This window comes from Anastrepha obliqua, chromosome 3, assembly GCF_027943255.1.
Source record: "Anastrepha obliqua isolate idAnaObli1 chromosome 3, idAnaObli1_1.0, whole genome shotgun sequence".
Classification (NCBI taxonomy): domain Eukaryota; kingdom Metazoa; phylum Arthropoda; class Insecta; order Diptera; family Tephritidae; genus Anastrepha; species Anastrepha obliqua.
This window is the reverse complement of record NC_072894.1, coordinates 129801248-129819295: the sequence shown is the minus strand read 5'-3', so window position 1 is coordinate 129819295 and position 18048 is coordinate 129801248. Positions and strand designations below refer to the sequence as shown.

Genomic DNA, 18048 nt, shown 5'->3' with positions numbered 1-18048 from the left:
ATATTCTCAATACGCCAAATCTTGGAAAAGACCCATGAAAGGAGAATCGACACACACCATCTTTTCGTCGACTTCAAAGCTGCATTCGACAGTACGGAAAGGAGTTACCTGTATGCCGCTATGTCTGAATTTGGTATCCCCGCAAAACTAATACGGCTATGTAAGATGACGTTGCTCAACACCAGCAGCGCCGTCAGAATTGGGAAGGACCTCTCCGAGCCGTTTGATACCAAACGAGGTTTCAGACAGGGTGACTCGCTGTCGTGTGACTTCTTTAACCTGATGTTGGAGAGCATCGTACGAGCCGCAGAACTTAATCGCTCAGGCACAATTTTTTATAAGAGCGTACAATTGCTGGCGTATGCCGATGATATTGACATCATTGGCCTTAACAACCGCGCTGTTAGTTCTGCCTTCTCCAAACTGGATAAAGAGGCAAAGCGAATGGGTTTGGTGGTGAACGAGGACAAAACGAAGTACCTCCTGTCTTCAAACAAACAGTCGGCGCACTCGCGTATCGGCACCCACGTCACTGTTGACAGTTATAATTTTGAGGTTGTAAAAGACTTCGTGTATTTAGGAACCAGCATTAACACCGATAACAATGTCAGCCTTGAAATCCAACGTAGAATCTCTCTTGCCAACAAGTGCTACTTTGGACTAAGTAGGCAATTGAGCAGTAAAGTCCTCTCTCGACGAACAAAATTAACACTCTACAAGACTCTCATCATGCCCGTCCTAACGTATGGCGCAGAAGCTTGGACGATGACAACATCCGATGAAGCGACGCTTGGAGTGTTCGAGAGAAAGATTCTGCGTAAGATTTTTGGACCTTTGCACGTTGGCAACGGCGAATATCGCAGACGATGGAACGATGAGCTGTATGAGCTTTACGACGACATAGGCATAGCGCAGCGAATAAAGATCCAGCGGCTTCGTTGGCTGGGTCATGTCGTCCGAATGGATACAAACGCTCCGGCTTTGAAAGTATTCGATGCGGTACCAGCTGGTGGTAGCAGAGGAAGAGGAAGGCCTCCTCTGCGTTGGAAAGATCAGGTGGAGAAGGACTTGGCTTCACTTGGTGTGTCCAATTGGCGCCGGTTAGCACGAGAAAGAAACGACTGGCGCGCTTTGTTAATCTCGGCCAAAATCGCGTAAGCGGTTATCGCGCCAATTAAGAAGAAGAATTATAATTCTATAAAACATTGCGGCATAATAATAAAAACATAATAACTTTCGCTTACTCCTTGTTTGGCCGAGATTCTCCTCCTATTTGTGGTGTGTGTATTAATGTTGTTCCACAAATGGACGGACAATCTTAAGTCGACTCTGAACAGCAAATGGTTTTTTTATATGGCCGAAATATACTCGGACGCTCGCCATTGCCTGCCGAGGGGCGCCTCCTGGTAGAAAAAAACTTGTTCTATAATTTTGGTGCTTCTTGCATGGGGATTCGAACCTAGGTACCTCCAAATGGTAGTTACGCACGAGGCATTACGGCTACTTAACTTTCGATTAATATACACTTAATTGCTTTCAAATGAAAATCACTCCAACTTTTTTTCTCATTGGCTCTTAGCAGGGTTAAGACTCGTGAAAGGGTTAACTTATTATATTTTTTTTTTTGCATTTTGTTTTCCCTTTACTAAGACGTTAGCTTGTAATTTTCTTAGTTTTGCAAAAGTGCTCATTTGATCAACTGTGCACTGTCAAAAACGTGACATTTATTGGTTATCTTAAATATCAAATATCAAGTATTCGTATTATTTGTTTTTGTTTCATATTTTTAAATTTTACACACTAAACTTGCCATTAAATCGTTTTTGTTTTATGGTTGGCTTTTGTGTTAGAAGTTTATTTGCTTTCAACTTAAAATGCGACATTGAAGTTAAAATTTTATTGTTTTTTTTTTTCATACATAAAAAAGTCATGAAACTCTGAATTGAGTACCCCAAGCTTTACGCTTCAAAAAAGTGAATAATCACATTTTTAATTAAGCATCAACGCTATTTAATTACTTGACTAACCGTTTCCATTTGGTTTCACAGCTACACAAAATTTATCTTTTGTGAGTACTGAAAGTTGGTAAATATTTGAGCGCATAAATTGTGCAAAATAAATATTTATGCCATTAACAATTAGGTCGTCTCAGTTCAGTCGAAGAGCAAGATTTTACACCATATATGTATGTGTGATGTGTATGATTTCATATCTTTATTTTATTTTTTAGTAACAATGATGTCACGCCAAGATGTGAAATCGCATTAAGTGACGAAAAGTGGCCACACATTTATGCCTGTGGGAGTTAAGCTCGCTGTAAATAAAAATAAGTTAAATAAATATTGTGCTCCGGATTAGAAAACAACAAAAAAAAATTACTATATTTATATGCATACATATAAGTTTAAAATGTAAGCAGAAAACCTGTAAATAAATATTTCAGTCATCGAGACGAATCAATCATTGTTTTCGCCGCTGGCCGAACACTGAGCTAAAGCTTATGTCTGTCGCAGTATTGCTGCAAAATTCAGTTTTTACGATATGTGGCTATTGTGTGCATATGTATGCGTGTAAGTCGTAACTAATTTGTAATCACACAATATTCGTGGCATTGAAATGAATAGGATTAAAATCAATTTCAGAGCGACAATGGCGATTGCTTTGAATTTGCAAAGTACGCGGCGGCACGGAGTAGTAACTAGTTGTAAATAATACATAGGGTTGTCCAATAAGGGCGGATCGGATTGGAGTAAAACAAACTATGTGAGGTACTAATAAATTTTTTAATATTTGTAATGCCTGTACAGGCTTTTAGCACGTCTCGGCTTCACACGATGGAACGGTTCCGAGAGATGCAATTTTCAATTGCGCTGCTGCATAAACTGGGCTGAGTTTTAGCAATGCAATCAGTTATTTTAAATAAAATATAAATCCGGATCGGTTGATTGTGCCTCATTGGAACTCCACAAGGAAACATTTTACGCCGTCAAATCGCACGATCTTGGTGGCCAACTCAAGTGGCCTCTTCAACGCACTTGTGACTTAGCATTAGTGACTGGATAATATTGAAAAACCCTATACTTACGTATACATACATAAATACATATATATACTAAATAATAAACTGTAAATCATAGGCCTTTATTGCTGCATTCAACATACAATAATAAGCGCAACTTTGTGTTTTGATTTACTGCAAAAAAATTAAAATAAAATAAGCAACATCAAAAAGGGGTTAATATTTCAGGTTTTTGGCACTCGAGGTGTCTGCCACTTTTTTTGGCAAATGGGTGATTATTGTCAATATTGCGCTAAGCGTAGCTAATTGCCAAAAAAGCGCAAAAATCGAAGCGACGCCACAATTGCGGTTTCATAATTGACCAATAGATTGGACTCTGGCGTAAAAATAACAATTTTTATAATTGCACAAACATGCACACATATAAATTAGTCGGTTATGTTATGATACTTAATTTTTTTCTGCTTTTGGAAGGGGACGACAAAAATGTCAGAAACATTTTTATTGATTCCGCAATTATATGTAGGGCATGCTTCAACTGAAACAGACCTGCCCTCTTCGGCTGCGTGAGTCATTAAATCAGGCATCTGTAATTGTCGTTTGGGCGTCTGAGTCGACCTCCTCTGGAACACTGTTTCTTGTTCCATTCAACACTTGTCGGGAAGTTCGGGTGATCAGACGCGACTCAGGGCGTTGATATTTTTTTAGCTCCAGCAATCGCTGTTTGTTGCTTTCTTCATCCTCCTTCTTCGTCGTAGATTGCATTCAACAAAGCAGGACCATGAACTGAGCCTTGCGCGATACCCCTCGTGACTGTGTATTTCTGAGGACCGTCATCGGTGCCGTATTCAAGAAATCTGTCATCGTAATAGCTCCGGATAATCCGAAGCAGGTACGAGGGCACTCCAAGACCACTCAGTGGCGAAAGAGTTTTTGTTTTTTGCTGAGTTGAAAGCGTTCTTGACAACGCAGTATTTCATAGAGCGTTATGCCCCACCTGTCCTATTAATAGTCTCGCTCACTATTTCGGCCAGCAGTCGAATGACGTCGACAGTACATCTTGCTCGCCTGAAGCCAAATTATCGCTTCGCAAGTCCTGTTGGCCTCTCTAGGTATTTCTGCAAACGCTCACTGTATCTAACAGACATAAGGGTCTGTATGCTACTTGATGGTAATTACGATCAGCTATTGAATAAGCAAATTAAAGTTTCAACATTTTTTTCCCAAGGTAATTATTTGTAGTTTTCAACGCAAATATATATGAATAAAATTGAAAAAATCTATACTATAATGGTGAATGTCTGTACGTTGTCGTAAATGACGTAAAAATTTTTATACATTCATATTTTCACCCAACGAAGGTTATAGGCAAGTTTTTATGATGGAACTCCCTTCCCACAGCCCCCAGGCCGCGCCAATACTCTCATTCGTCACTAATAATCGAATATTTGCTTAAATTTAATCTAAAAAATCTTATTCCTATTTCCCACTATTTATAGCACACTCTAAACTTCATAATCCGCATAACCTGTTCAACTATGACCCAAATGCAAAGTTCAAAAACGGTTTGAGATAGAAAATTATATTAATAAAAATAATTTTGCTTCATATTTTTCTGATTGGTTGTTTTGATTTTATTCAACGAGGCATAACAACGGATGACGGTATTGTAATATTATGGTTATTAATAAAAAATTATTTTCTATAAAATTATTGTTTGTAATTCTTTTATATACATATCCTAAATCCCTCAAAACTACTCCTACGCGAGCGGGGCCGCGGGTTAAAGCTAGAATATTAATAAAATGAAACATATTTTATTGCTGAATAATTTTCCATCTGCATCTGCAAAGCCCTGCCGTAACTTTGCACTATTTTAGTCGGCATTGTCCAACGGGAGCATTCGTTCAGTCTGTTGTTTCGAGTAAAGATTTTTTAACTTTTTTATCAGGGGTTAAAATCGCATAATCGGCCATTTTAGTATTTGCTGATCAAGAACTCCAAAAAAAGGTTTCTCTGACTGGTTTAACTACAGAAGGCTTAGTTAGATGTAGCTAACTTTACCAAATGTGAAGAGTGGTCAAGTTGAGCTCTCCTAATAGTTCTGACGATACCTATACAACTTTACAGTGGTACAGTGTAGGAGTAATATATTATAGTATAGGCTGCAGTAGCATAAGTATTTTCAATCAATTAATGATTCAACGACTTCGATACCTTATTCGTGTGAATGACGCTGCTTCTATTGAAAATTTAGTCAACTTGGCATTCTGGGCTATGCAAAAAAATCTATGGCTTCCCACTCAATAAGTAAAAATGAACGAATGAAAAATCCATTTGTGTCTGGAACTTCTAGATGTCTATATATGGATTTATTAATTGGCACCACTTTTCAATACACAGAGAATGGCAGCAGAGCCCCATCTGCAACTTAAATGGACCAGTGGTAGTAGTATCACTAAAAGAAGTTGATTAAAAAGAAAATATAATCTAAAAACAGCGAAAAGGTAAGAAGTAAGTCTAAGTCCAAGCCTAACAGCTTAAAATCCTTTTTGAAATTTGAAAATCTTCAAATAGAAAACAAATGCAAAAATAATTGTTACGGTGACTCAGTGAAAGTGAGAAGCTATAGGCTGACTTTTTTTAGAATGTTCAAATATTTTTGCTTTTTTTTATTCAATATCAACAATCGGCAATCAATTATGGTATTCACTGTATAAGTATTAAGAGTCAAGAATTTGTTGAATAGGGCAATTACCCAATAAAGTTTATAATTAATCGCTAGCAAAAAGGGCAAATAATAGATCAAGGCAACTTTACGAAGAAGAAAAATTATAAATAAATAGTTAATGAGTTATAGAAATTGTTGAACTGTAATAACAACCAAAGCAACAAAATTGTAAACCGCAAACCTAATTTTTTCATACAATAACACGCTAAACTGTAAATAGATGCCACTCAATAAGCCAATGACCCTGATCGCGGAAGATGATGGGAACAATAACAAAACAACAACAACACAATAAATTATGTGAATATGACTCAAGGGCGTGTGGCATCAATTGAGATTTTAGCATTTTATTCACTCGCTTTGTGAAGAGGTCAAGTGTTTCTTGCACTTCATACAATTTTAATGAAAAAAATTAAAAAATATGGTAATCAAATTTATAATGAGGAGAAGTAACAGTGAAGTTAAAGTGATGATAATAAAAAGATGTTTGAAAAGATATTTGCATTTGAAAACGCAAAAGCCACCAAAGCCACAATTTGTGAAAAGCGAGCGGAAGACATCTACAGCTACATACATACATTTACATATGCACACACATTAGCTATGTAAGTTTATATTCCAACGAACAAAAATTGAAAGGAGAAAATAGGTGGAGAAAAGTGAAATCTCGACATATTTTAACTTCATTCACAACAACCTTTTGAGACCACACCAATCTTCCGCTAACACACTTTGGGTGTCATTGGCTGCCTTTTCTCATTCAAATTTCGCTTTTGTTAAGCCAAAGGTCAGCAATTAGGCAGCAGACGCAGTCAAGTTAATAAAGATACAAAATTCTAGGTCAATGTACCAATAAAAGTGAAAAGTGAAAAGACAAAATTAAATGTTTACAAAAGTCAGCAGCAGGTGGCGATAGAGGCACTGAAACGCTATTGTATGCCACATGTGATTCGCCTCAAATACAATGTACGCATACCTATGCACGAGTATGTGTGTAAGTATGTGTGTATGGCGAAGAATAAGTTGCGGGGTGAAACATGTGCGGACAAGCACAAGGTGACGCATAAAAAACTTGACTTTGCTTGTTACGTGTGTTTATTTAAGTTTGTAGTGTGCGATTGACTGGTGTTGGGGCGGCGCGGAGGAGTGTTTGGTGGGTTGAAACATAACAATCGCGCACCTTCAGGCTTCACGCTGCACTCCACGCCACTGTTGACCACAATAACAATTGTCTTCAAAAACAAAACAAACAAAGCAAAAACCACAACGAAGAACAAACGCAATAATTTTTGCTGCATCCACTTCCCACTGCTACTCTCCAAGTGTATACGAGCTAACTAAAGTTGTAAAATGGTAACGTCTGCCAAGTTTGTTGCTTGAGTCTTTCGTTTTGCCACTGCGTAACGTTGGGGCTCGCTGCAGCGAAGTTCACAATAATATACCAGATAAACATTGCCAATGTGTGTGTGAGACAGTTTATAATAGTGATGACGCTGCTGGCCATTCACTTGAAAATTAACTCAACATTTGCACTTTCTTTTGTACTTTTTTCCATTTCCCGCTTCTTCTCGCTGCCACCTTCTTTGCTACAGGCAGTTCAGCAGTGCTGAGGTTAGTCAGCGCACATTGACTTGCCGTATTAGCAACCAATCACTACCGCGTTGGCTGGAGCAGCTGCTTGTGGCCATTTGTGCTTACCAGTGACCCAGTTTTTACGCTCCAAGTTTTTTTTATTTGTTTTGTGGTTTGATTTTTTTCTGTTTTATTTCTTCCACGTAAATTCGTGCTAGCAAATGTGCTTGAAACGAAAAACGCACATTTACAAAAGTCAGATGCCACTGCTGTGGTGTGCCAGCTGCGTCACCGCAATCTTAACTTCACATCACACCACCAACCACCGCTTCATAGTGGGGCTGAGAGTTGTCCAAAACTGGTCTTTGCAAACTGTGTCAATATTGGGACACACGTTGGGCGTGTGCGGCCAGAATGGTTGACGCAACCCGCGAAAATGCGAATGAGGTGGGTGGTGTAAGTAGCAAAAAAGTAAATGAATCGAGAATCGTTGTGGACACAATAAATGGGTCGCCAACGCCACCGCCGCCACTGCTGCTGTAGTCACCGCAAGAGCAGACAACCCGGAACTTTCTGTGGCAAGCGGTGCCAACAATACCTTACATGTAAGTGAACAGCCTTTGGACAGCGCTGTAGCTTGGCTGTTGCGGCAATAAATTATGTTGCAGACATATGTTTGTGTGCTTGGATGTTTGTATGTCTTGCGTAGACTAGTAAAAGTTTGGTTTTAAAGGCAAATGGGTTTGGCTGATTTTACGAAATTCATTAGAAAATGCGTTGGATGAAGTGATATGTGTGAGACAGCTGGATTTGATGATTTGAAGAGATAAACGATTGAAAGGCGATACTTTTTAGAAATGCTAACACATTTATATAGGCGGCCGCCGTAGCCGAATGGGTTGGTGCGTGACTACCATTCGGAATTCACAGAGAGAACGTCGGTTCGAATCTCGGTGAAACACCAAAATTAAGAAAAAGTTTTTTCTAAAAGCGGTCGTCCCTCGGCAGGCAATGGCAAACCTCCGAGTGTATTTCTGGCATGAAAAAGCTCCTCATAAAAATATCTGCCGTTCGGAGTCGGCTTGAAACTGTAGGTCCCTCCATTTGTGGAACAACATCAAGACGCACACCACAAATAGGAGGAGGAGCTCGGCCAAATACCCAAAAAGGGTGTACGCGCCAATTATTTATTTTTTATTTTTTTTTATATAATAAAAACCTCCAAGAAATATTTTGCAATGATGAGCCTATAGAGACATCTGACAGTATAGCCCTAATTTTCGGTCCTTAAATGAAAAATTAAGCTCTCGATAATTTGATTAATCTCCTTAAAAAATTATAAAATTAATTTTGTCTCATAATGAATAAAGTGTTAGACAAAGAATCAAATTCGTCCCTCGTGATGTCATACAGAGGAGAAACGGAGAGGGGGAAAAATCGAACAAGGGGGAAGAAGGCGCTTTGTATAGGAGGATGATGACCAAACGGTGACTTATTATAGTATATTGTGTTAACCCCATCAAGCTGCTGATAAAATTCACTTGATGTGTAATGCTTAGACCTGCTATATCTGCTGGTGTGGCACCAGATGTCTATTCCTTAGCCACACAAGAGCAGGACACTTGAGAAGAATGTGCTGAGATGATTCCATCTCGCCTTCCAGACAGCTTCTGCTCCTCACCAGCTCAGCAGTTTTCCGCTATGCCACTAGTCAGCCCAATAGCAAAATATTCGGATGCAGTCGAGAGAGAAATCAGGTATTCCTCCGACTAATTTCGAATGCACAAACAACGAGCCCTGTCGGTATTTATCTCCCTTACAGTAATTGTAGAAGTTAGCAACCAATTCACTGCTTCTTTAATTGTGGTTCGGTAGAATAAATTTTATCTTGATGGGGAGCTCCCCGTAAAATACACCCCCACCAACCCTTCCGTCCAACTTGGAGCCATCCGCAAACATGTTTGCCATGCTCTCACTTCAAATGCTGCATCCCGCCGACTACTCCTTAAGTCAGAGACAACTATCAACTTTTGTCCAAGTATCGCAAAGAATCGTATATCTTGACAGAGTTTTTGAGATTTAATCTAGCGTTGCAGATATTTAGGTAGGTAAAATATCGCTGCTTCTAGGGGCTCGAAAAAACGTGCTGACTCTTAAATCATTTTGTGATAGATCGAGCCTCAGGAAGAATTTTCAGGCTTTTTTCAAAATCGTACTCACGGGCTTTGGGTTGAGAGCCTCCGCTGAACTTCATTTAATGGCTTAATAGATCGAAAGGACAGGGTCAGTTTTTATTTCTTTTCTTCTGTTTGAAGTTGCCTTTAACATTCGTTTTCATGTTTAAAGGCACTCTCTTTGTCTCTTTTTTTAAATCTATTGCGATTGAAGGCCTCGTTGCAAAACCGCTAGCATTTCTCAATAAATATTTGATGGCTACTTATACACTGTTAGTTTTTTATTCAGTTGTGGAAATTTTTTGCGAATCTTACGTTAAGCAAATTTATTAAATTTTATATTTAAGAAAATGTATAAACAAAAGGAAATATTTTGGTTGCATGTACTGGGCCACCCTTAATAGTTTTTTTTTACCTTTTCCCCTCGCAGCGCTATCTATTCACAGCGGGAAGACGCTCCAATCAACTAAGTAGTTAGTAGCGAAAATAGGTTAACAATTCAATCAACTACAAAGCGGCACAGATGGAAGTATACCTACATACATACATTCACTTGTCATTTCACAACTTGTGGAGGAAAATAAATGAAAATCACTGTGAAATAAATAGCCAGTCATAGACATACATAAATAATGACGGACATGTGATTGTTCATGCAAGTGGCCGTATGTATGTATTTGTATGTACACATATGGCCAACACATTGCGATACAACTTTCATTACAGGAATTTTTTAATTCCCTCCAAATGCTTGAAATATGTTAACGCTCAATGATGCTACTGGCAAATCGATTTTCCCTGACTTGAACTACGAGCGTTAGAATCCAACAGATGATTGAAAATCAACAGCAAGAATAGAAACGCCTCCCGAATCGCCAACACCATCTCGGTTATCAGTTTTATACTTTGCTTCAACTGCACGAAGTATTCGGTAATTGAGGTCAACTGTCAATTTGTTTGGCTGGAACACAAAAAGCATCAGAACTTACCGATTTACACACACACACATAAACAGAGATCCATTGCACATACGTACATAATTATGTGAATAGTCACTGTGTAAACCTGCCTGGTTGGCCCAGCAGCGAAATGGCTCTGCTCTTGAATCCCTTTTAGGTAATTTTTTTCTAAGTAAACATGAAACGTTAAGTATTTTTTATGGTTGCCAAACATATTTAATTTTATCTATTTCAATTCTGCTTTGTAATGATGATGAACTACAAAAGTTCGAACAAAGCCAAAAATTTAGTTGCATTGAACTTGACGCGCCACTCAATGTTAGCCGCCCAAACACGGGCACCAAAACATGTTCAGACCTTATTGTGTTGGTGGAAAGCGGCAACAACAACAATAATACGAGCTCCATACAACAGTGACAGCTCTAAAAAATGAAAACAAAGCTCAGTTAAGGCAATTCGAATAAAAAACGAAACAAAATGAAGTGAAACGAAAACCAGCTGTGGGCTGGCGTAAAAACCGGAAAATCGCTGAAGTGCATTTTCCGCCGCGCTGCCAATGTGGTTGCCCACAACAGAAAGGAGTGAAGTCGGTGATGGCACACTATGCTGGGTCGGAGTGATGCATTCTTTGTGAGGAGTTTGGCCGCGCTGCTTCTCCGAATTGAGTTGTGTTGTGTTGTTGCTGGCCTAGTAAAAGATATCTACCGCCTCCGAATGGTAGATGGGTTTTAGGTGGAAATTTAGAAAAAAAAAACTGTTCCTACATCGCATGTTTCATGTTCACAGTGGGCATCGAGCTCCGTATCAACCAAATGATAGCCACGCGCATAGCCGCTCATCTATGGCTACATGCATACAAGCACGCATACCAAGCTATTGACACAGTGCATGCATACTCTTGTTGACTTTTGATTCACATTACTCTCGTTGTTGTTGGTGCCATGTGGCAAGTAGTTGCCGGCAACTGCGCCGCGTCATTGTTGTCCGTTGCGGTGGCGGAAATTAATGTAATTGCGTTGCAAGTGAGTTTAAGTGCAACACTCAACGCGCTATGGGAATTGGCAGGGCTGTTTGCTGTTCTTGCAGTTGTTTTTTTATTTCATTACTGCGTGGCTCACGTGTGCATGTTGCGCTATATTTGCAGTTTTTATGGATGATGTGTGATAAAAGGGCGCAGTTTTGCGCAAATGCCAACCGACGACCTGAACCGATTGGCGCGCGGAACGATAGAAAGCGCAACTAACTGAAAGCTATTCGGCTACTCAGCCACGCATATGCTCGCTCAAACACCCAGTTAGTCGTCCGGTTTGCGTGTCGACTGCAATTGGCCTGATGTGGCGTCGACAGTTTGACTGGGGGCAGCTTGCTTGCCTGCTTGCCTGCCTGTCCTCAAATTTAGCTGTCATTTGTTATTGCTGTTATAGCTGCAGATTGCTCCGTTATCGTTCACAAATATTACTATTACCTCCTACTAATTTGTTGTTGTTGATCATGTTTTTTGTTGCTTGTTTTTTGTTTGCCATTAAAGTTGCACAAATGTTTGTAGTGGTCGTAGCTGTTGAGCTGCTGATGTTGTTGTGGTTTCCCAGCGCGCATTTATCGGTTTTCCTTGTTGTTTTTCCGTTTCGGGTTCTGCGTTTGTTTTGGTTTTTCTTCTACGTATTTGTAGTTATTGTTGCTAGCCGTTGCTTTACTTTCACTTTTCATTCGTTGCATTTAACACATTTTAAGCGGTGCATTAGTAGCAGAGGTGGGGTTTGAGTTAGGTGCTGAGTCTATACAACTGTACGTTGCATGCATCCATGCCCATTTTCATACAAACACACACACATATATATATACATATATGTATATATATGTATATTATACATATATGTATATATATGTATATAAGTACATTAGCATACTATTTTTGCTGCGTTGCAGTATTTTATTTTTTCTGTAATTGGCTCACAACTATTTTTGCAGCTGTTTTCATGAGAAACGTTTTACACTTTTGTTTGCTGAAATCTTTTTTTTATGCGCTTTACAAATATCCGAATATGCGAACATACAAATATCCCGTAATCAAAAAAATTCCGACATTAAACGTTCATACAGCAAAAATTTTCGTTGGTTTTTATGTCATTTTTTCGAACCTTTTTATTACTCTAATAAAGTTTATGAAGATCGTTTATGTTTTGCAATTTTAGGAAAAAATCGAGAATATAGATACTGTTTTGTTAGTAAGGTTTTGTAGCTCTTTCAAACATGCTGACCTCTTTAAAATATGCGAGTACTGGCCACTGGAATCGGCTATGATATTAGCATTTGTCAGCTAGGACAAATAGAAAAGTTTTATTGCAAGTGTTTTATTTTTTAATGCTACATTTATTTTCACATTTTAATGAAAGCTTAACCTGACTGCTCAGCACTGGCACTTAGTGTTGTCAAGATATTGTAACGGGTGATCAATCATGAGGTGCTTTTTTCAATAGTTAAAAAAAAAACAAAAATGTAAATTATGTTCAAAACCTTTATTTATCATTTGAAAGGACATTCTTTGACATTTACTTTTTGAATATGACTTCATTCAAATGTTGGCCGCAACTACGCTTAAGGTGGTCCATTCTGAAGGTCCAATTTTCAATCACTCGTTCGAGCATTTCGACTGGTATGTCGTGAATAACACGCGTAATGTTGGCTTCCAGAGCTTCAATAGTAGCTGGTTTATCAGCATAGACCTTGGACTTCACGAATCCCCAAAGAAAAAAGTCCAAAGGTGTGATATCACAAGATCTTGGTGGCCAACTCACAGGTCCTAATCGTGAAATCAGCTGCTCTCCGAAATGACTTCTCAATAAAGTCATTGTTTCACGAGCTATATGGCAAGTGGCTCCGTCTTGTTGAAACCAAATGTCGTAGAGATCATTAGATTCAATTTCAGGTAGCAAAAAGTCCGATATCATGGTACGGTAGCGAGCACCATTCACAGTTACATTGCGGCCATCATCATTTTTGAAAAAATATGGACCGATGATTCCACCAGCCCATAAACCACACCAGACCGTTGTTTTCTCTGCGTGTAAAGGTAGCTCTTGAACCTGTTCTGGTTGCTCTTCATCCCAAATACGACAATGTTGCTTATTGACGTAACCATTGAGTCTGAAATGCGCCTCATCGCTGAACAAAATTTTGCTCGAAAACAGCGGATCTTCTTCAATCTTTTCAAGAGCCCAATCAGCAAAACGGTGACGTGCAGGAAGGTTATTTGGCTTTAGTTCTTGTACGAGCTGTATTTGTTATGCTTTTAAATGAAGATCCTTCCGTAAAATTGACCAAGTTGTTCCATACGACAGTCCAAGTTGCTGAGAACGGTGCCGAATCGATTCATCGCGGTTTTCACGTACACTCTCTGCTACTGCCGCTATATTCTCAATGCTTCTTGCTGGACGTGGTCTATTCGGTCGAGAATTATCCACCAATGAATATTCGGATTCAAATTTGTTGATGGTATGTCGAATAGTGTTTAAGGCAGGCCGATTATGTTGACCATAATGCGGTCTAGGCGCACGAAAAACATTTGTCACAGAACGCTGATTTTCATAATACAGTTGAACAATTTGTAGACGTTGTTGCGGTGTGAGTCTTTCCATGATGAAATGCCAAACGCTGTTCAACAAATCCACGATGACAGTTTGCCACAACTCGCGCGCGATCTGTAAAAAAAACGCAAATGAAAAAAACTCCTCTTAATTGATCACCCGTTATAGAGGCAAATATTTTAGGCCCCACTTTTTAGGAGGCGCAATGCCTGTCAATTAGAGGAATATTTGCCGATCTGCAAAGACGTTGATTTTCATATGTTTAGAACAAACTTTGAAAGAGAACGAAATGTTTGAAAGAGTTTATTTGCGCGTGCAGCAAGTTAAACTAGAATCTTCGAAAAATATCTTTTTATAAAATGTATGTATAGCCGGAATTAGATTCTAAATATCAATTTTTTCCCCAAACGCTGAGTGTATAAGCGGAGAAGGCATCGCCTTTGCTTCGTTATTCGCACGGGCTATATACATAGTCACGAAGTCGCAGTAGAGTGTTCACCCGACGCGTGCGTTCCTAACTGTGGCGTATTTCACGGCTAATGAATCATGTGCAACTGCTTGTCGTAAATTTTGATCATATTCCAATATTCGAAGTCTACGTGATGCCCCAAGTGAAGATTTGATTCACTCTTGGGCGCGAAGGTTCTGGGTAGCAAGTTCGGCGGCGAACGGACCACGGTATGTGTTTATTCGGACTTGAAAAACAAGTGAAAATATTGAACTCGTCGCCACAAGTCGCTACTGTAATCCACCTCAGTCCGTGCGCCAGCGAGCAGCTGCCTTGGTACTTCTTCCAAAAACTATTGTGCATGAAAAATTGAGGAATGATCTTAGGCTTCTCCCTTTCAAAAATTCAAATCATGGAGGCGCTTGAGCTTAACGGTTACAATTTGCATACAAATTTCTGCGAGCCATGGTGATGCGATTTCGTATGGTCCACGCTATCTTTTAAAGTGGCGAAGCCCATTTTCATTTAAACTGCCGTTAATTTAGCCACCGCACACCCTGTACTTAGCCTAGTGGCAGCCAAAAACTCCTCATAGGAAAGTAATATTCGCACATCCAAATATTTGATCGTAAACTTTTATTGACCACAAATACCTAATCGCCAATTTAAATGAACTCTAATTCAATTTGGTGGAAAAACGCAATTTTAAAGCAATTAATTCAATCACACATCACTATATTAAATCTCACTTTATTAAAACCTGCTCTGAAATTTTCTTCTTCCATTTGCAGCACTCGCACTCACTTTTCTATCGGCTGCCCACCCTACGAGTTCATCTACAAGCCGTCGCTATGGATTCTTACTTAACAGAAATCAAACAATTGCGGATACCTCGTCCGAAATATGAGCCCAATGGAAGTCCGCCGAACCACTGGCATCGCCTGGTACGGCCATTCACGCCACCACGCGACTATCATTTGCCAACCAATGAGATAATCACCACCACAAGCACATTGCCTCCGAATCGCAGCTGCCAAGGTGGAGCGGAGGAATTCCGGCCAACATTGCACGAGAAAATGTGAGCGACTTTACGGCAACCATTGGCTATTACAACAAGAAAAACGAAAAGTACAGCAACGAAAAGGACGTAATCTTAATGTTTTTTATTGGTGTAATTAATGAAATCAGATGGACGGCAATTGGAGAATATCAAGTGAAGGAGTGAAATGTGCGAAAGTAATTTTTAGTCCATATAAAGAGGGATGGCGGGAGCCAATGTTGGGAAGTGGGAAGAGTTGGATGATGAAATTGGAGAAGGATTAATATTAAGCACGCTATGATTAACCTATATATATATATAATATATATATATCACATATATATGTATAAATACACACATACATGCAAGCATATATGGATATATCGCAAACGATCTTTAACGAAATATGTTTCACGTATTTTTATAAGTTGTATGAATTTAAGTATTTTCGCACTTTTGTATTTTTATTGTAGTTTATGAATATCGATTCAATAAAGTTGTTGATTTTATTTGATAAGAAATGCACCATGCAATATTTTTAAGGTCAGATGTTTAAAGCTCCGGTTAGATTGCCTTAGCCAACTATGCTTTTGTGAAAGAGTTCTTGCTTCGACTCTTCTTGGAGGCATGAAAATGGGAAATGAAAATGGTGGAAAATAAATATTTGGGCATTAATCGCTCGCGGCAGACGTAAATTCTATTGTAAGTATCCTCATTTGTGGAGAAAAATCGATTCGCATAAAATATATACGATGAGTAGCTCCGCCCACAACTTTCAGAGATGCATATGGCTCGCTTTTAGTATTGTATTAAGAAGATGCTTACCAATTGGTAAAATAGAATTCTCGATCATCGTTAAGCCAAGATTACCCATAAGTTTCTAAGAGACTAAGCCGCTTAGCCCCGTTTAGTGGACGGAAGTCATATTTGCGTAAGATGGAAATGCATTTAGTCACCGCGTAAGTCTAGCATTTTCCTTTTAGAGCCTATGATCTGCTCCTGAAAAGATGCGCTTCGCGTCAACTCAGCGAGCGCTGCGCTCTCACGTATTTGCTACACCCTGCAGATATATCAGATTTAAACATTAGACACCTGGCGAATTTCATCAACAGCTTGAAGCGATTAACGCTATGTAATCAGCCAACGTTTGATTGTCATCCTCCTCCAAATCAAAGCCCATACTTCCTCTTTTCCCCTGTTTGGTGTTTCCCCCTTTGTTTTTCCTCTGTATGGCATCTCAATGGACGAATTTGATTCTTTGCCCAAGTACACCCTCGCTTGGGCAACCATTTATCCTAACCTGCACATTAAATAGCTTGCAAAGAAATCGTTGCTTTTGATCGCTTACGCATTACTCGTAATTGCACATTAGAACGCAGTGCCAAAAAGTATGCAATAAATAATTGTGAGTAATTTTTCTTTCACATGAAAAGTGTTTGGCAGTCCAGAGGTAAATAAATACTTGAATTCAGAAACACTGAAGCACAGTAACTTAATTTTTAATCACTATTTCACTTAATTCTTATATTGGTTTTTCAAAGTTATGTGTGTTAGTAAGTATGTATATTGTGTGTGTATGCACTTCGCTACTCACCGCATCTTGTTCGTATTCCGAGTGTGGTATTTGAGTTTCACTGCCTCTACGGGACCTATGGTCATCACAGCCGTATTCCTAGAGACATAAAAATAAGTTGATGATTGAAAACGAAAAATAATGCACTTAAACAAATGATATGATGAACCAAAGTACTGTATTTCAAACTAAAACAACAAATATCATAACACACACAATTAAGGACTAGTACGAAATCCGACTCTATGAAAACTTTCCGTGAACATTTTATTTAAAATTTAAATTTTTATTATTATTTACTCGTATTAGATACATCGAAAATGCTTATATTTCAGTACAAACAAAGAGTAAGCCGTCATGGATTATTAATTTTAGCTACATGAACTCCTCTAATTTTGCAATTAAAACAGATTTGCGTCAAGCTTAAGCTGCAATTAGTGATGCTGTTGCCATAATACCATAGTCGTAACCATTACCATACCCGCAACATTAGAGCGTTCGTCGATTAGCCATGCCGTAACTATAAACAGCTGGTATTGAAGTAGAATTAATGACAACATTTGCATTTTGTTATTGTATAAAAACACGGCTAATTCTAGAGGAAACTTAATTAATTTTTCGTCATTCATTTCTAATATTCAATTTTTTATCGTAAATATTAAAGCAAATGTAAAGTATTTCACAGCTGCTTACGGCTTCGGGGGAAAACCAAAATTCAATATATGTATACATACGGCTACGGTTAGGGTTACGGCGTTATGGTGCGGTACTTATTATCGTTTACAGTGATGCCCATATGTTTAATCAGAACAGCTGATTGCTATGGTTACGGTTATGGCTAAGGTACGGCACGGCTCATAATCCATCACGAATCACTTTGCAAGTACAGAGTGACGCAAAAGTGATCAACTTATTGAAAGATTATTAAATTTTTCCAAATGGAGCTGCA

General features: G+C 38.8%; 1 protein-coding gene across 1 annotated transcript in view; it reads left to right on the top strand.

Annotated features, from left to right (window-relative positions):
• The window catches only part of LOC129240128 (uncharacterized), a 34668-nt gene extending 18670 nt beyond the window's left edge, over window positions 1-15998 (top strand). Inside the window, exon 2 of the mRNA XM_054875663.1 lies at window positions 15279-15998. Coding sequence (XP_054731638.1) covers window positions 15339-15569 — 231 coding nt within the window. The 5' untranslated portion in view covers window positions 15279-15338 and the 3' untranslated portion in view covers window positions 15570-15998. The remainder of the gene's footprint in view (window positions 1-15278) is intronic.
• Window positions 15999-18048: the final 2050 nt, after the last annotated feature.